The following is a 2,539-nucleotide window of genomic DNA, read 5'->3' on the forward strand; positions in this document are numbered from 1 at the left end:
GCAGCAGCAGCAGCAACAGCAGCAGCAGCAGCAGCAAACAACAGCTGACCTTCGGCATCAGCTCAAACACGAAGCGGAGCTTCACCTACTCAACTAAACATGCTGCTGCTGCTGCTGCTGTATTCGCTGCTGCTGCTGCTGCTGCTGCTGCTGCAGCAGCAGCAACACTTGGTGCTGCTGCTGCAGCTAGTGCTGTCCCTACTTTGCTGCGGAGCTGTCTTGNCAGCAGCAGCAACACTTGGTGCTGCTGCTGCAGCTAGTGCTGTCCCTACTTTGCTGCGGAGCTGTCTTGATAGCGCCTCGAGCTGCTGGTGTTTATCGTGCTGCAGACGGAGGAGTGCCTGCAGCAGCAAAACACTGCAGCAGCAGCAGCAAGCATCTGCTGCAGCAGCAGCAGCTGCAGCAGCAGCAAAGGCAGGAACCAGCAGCAGAAGCAGCAGCAGCAAGACTATCAGCAGCAGCAGATGCCTACCTGTTCATGCTCTGCACGTTGCGTAGCTAGCTGAGAAGCATGCAGCAGCTGCTGCTGCTCGAGCTGGCGCGCCTGCTGCTGCAGCAGCTGCTGCTGCTGCTGCAGCCGCTGCTGCTCCTCTCCCCGCTGCTGCAGTACATACCGTACCCTTTGGTCTAGCAAACGCGCCAATGATAATATATTTTGCTGCTGCAGCTGCTGCTGTTGCTGCTGCTGCTGCTGCTCTCCCGAGTCAGCTTCGAGCTGCTGAAGCAGCAGCAGCAGGATACGGCTGGTTTCCTGCTGCTGCTGCTGCAGTTGCTGCTGCTGCTGCTGCTGCTGCTGGCTGTCGTGCTTCTCGTCTTGCTGTTGGACAGCGTCGGCAGCAACAGGTGCAGCATCAAGGGGGGCAGCAGCAGCAGCATTGCTGCTGCTGCTGCTGCTGCTGCTGCTGCTGCTGTTGCTGCTCGCCTGTTGCGGCCGTTCTGATTGCATCTGCTGCTCCAGCTGCTGTATCAGGAGCTGCTGCTGCAGCAGCAAAACTTGCTGCTGCTGCAGCGCTTCCTGGCGACACTCGAGGCTGGCCTCCGCCTGTCTCCGTGCTGCAGTCTCCTCCTGCAGCAGCAGCTGCTGCTGCTGCAGTTGCTGCTGCAGTTGCTGCTGCTGCTGCTGCATATCCTCCTGTACCCTTCTACATTCGCTGCATGCAGCATCTGCTGCATCTGCTGCTACAGTAGGCCTTTCTGACTGACATTGTGCTGCTTCGAGCTGCTGCTGCAGCTGCTGCTGCAGCAGCTGCTGCTGCTGACGTGCTGCAGCAGCATCTGCTGCAAACCGCTCTGTCTCCTCCAGACATCGCTGCTTCATGCTTTCTAGGGCTTGCTCGTGCTGCTGCTGCTGCTCTGCTGCTGCTGCTGCTGCTTGCTGCAGCCGCCTCAGCGCCCCCTTCTTCATCGTGGCCTCGCGCTCCAAGAGCTGCCGCAGTTCAGTTTGCTGCTGCTGCTGCTGCAGCAGAAGCATTTGCTGCTGCTGCAGTTTCTGGCGCACTTCCTCAACTTCTTGACGGTGCTGCTGCTGCTGCTGCTGCTGCTGCTGCTCCAAGCATGCGGCCTGCTGCTGCAGCTGCGAGTTGCTGCGGCGCAGCGCCTCTGCCTCATCAGTCTGCTGCTGCAGCTGCTGCCGCGCCTCCCTCAGTGCTGCTTCCAGCTGCTGCTGCTGCTGCTGCTGCTGCTCTGCTGCTGCAGCAAACATTCTGTAGTTGGCCTCGAAGTCCTGCTGCAGTGCGGTGTATGCACGCTCCAGCCGCTGCTGCTGCAGAGCAAAGCACGAGCGCTGCTGCTGCTGCAGCGCCTCCGTCTGCTGCTGCTGCTGCTGAAGCCGAAGCTCACACTGCTGCTGCTGCTGCTGCAGCAACAGCAGCAGCTCGTGATGCTCAGCAGCACCCAAAGACACTAGACTGGAGAGCTCGTGGGCCCTCTGCTGCAGCGTTGCCAGAAAGCTGCTGCTCCCTGCAGGTCCAGCTGCTGCTGCTGCTGCTGCTGCTGCTGCNTGCTGCTGCTGCTGCTGCTGCTGCTGCGGTGGCTCCCGTGTCCTTCCACAGCCTAGTGATACTGTGCTCCCACAGCAGCAGCAGCAGCAGCAGCTGCTGCTGCTGCTGCTGCTGGCGTTGCACTGATGCAGCAAGTTTCGACCTTCCGAAGTGCTGGAGCAGCAGCCTGCAGGCTGCTGCTCCAGGTGTTGCTGCATCTACTGCTGCTGTTGCTGCTGCTGCTGCTGCTGATGTTGCTGCTACTGCTGTCGCTGCTGCTACTTATGATGCTGCTGCTGCTGCTGTCGCAGCGAAACCCCTGCTGCCCTGGGTAAGCAGTAGCGGCCACAGGTGCGTATCTTCAAACCCTAAACCCTAAACCCTAAACCCTAAACCCTAGGGGAGCGCTACACCCTGCCATCTGCTGCCGGGGGCCCTGCTGCTGCTGGGGGTCCGCTGCATGGTGCAGCGATGGAGAAGTGTGTGCTGCAGCAAGTGCTGCCACTGCTGCTGTTGTTGCTGCTGCTGCTGCTGCTGCTGCTGCCGACACAGCAGCAGCA

At 60.5% G+C, this 2,539-nt stretch overlaps 1 protein-coding gene across 1 annotated transcript in view; it reads right to left on the minus strand.

Annotated features, from left to right (window-relative positions):
• EMH_0052170 (uncharacterized protein) overlaps positions 1-2,400 on the minus strand; it is a gene marked incomplete at both ends in the record, with an annotated part of 7,348 nt that extends 4,948 nt beyond the window's left edge. The window contains 5 exon segments of the mRNA XM_013496850.1: positions 203-220; positions 224-341; positions 473-1,997; positions 2,001-2,061; positions 2,391-2,400. Of these exon segments, the coding sequence (XP_013352304.1) occupies positions 203-220; positions 224-341; positions 473-1,997; positions 2,001-2,061; positions 2,391-2,400 (1,732 nt within the window).
• Positions 2,401-2,539: the final 139 nt, after the last annotated feature.

Source organism: Eimeria mitis, genomic scaffold (genome assembly GCF_000499745.2).
Source record: "Eimeria mitis Houghton genomic scaffold, Emh_scaff2331, whole genome shotgun sequence".
In the NCBI taxonomy this organism is placed as follows: Eukaryota; Apicomplexa; class Conoidasida; order Eucoccidiorida; family Eimeriidae; genus Eimeria; species Eimeria mitis.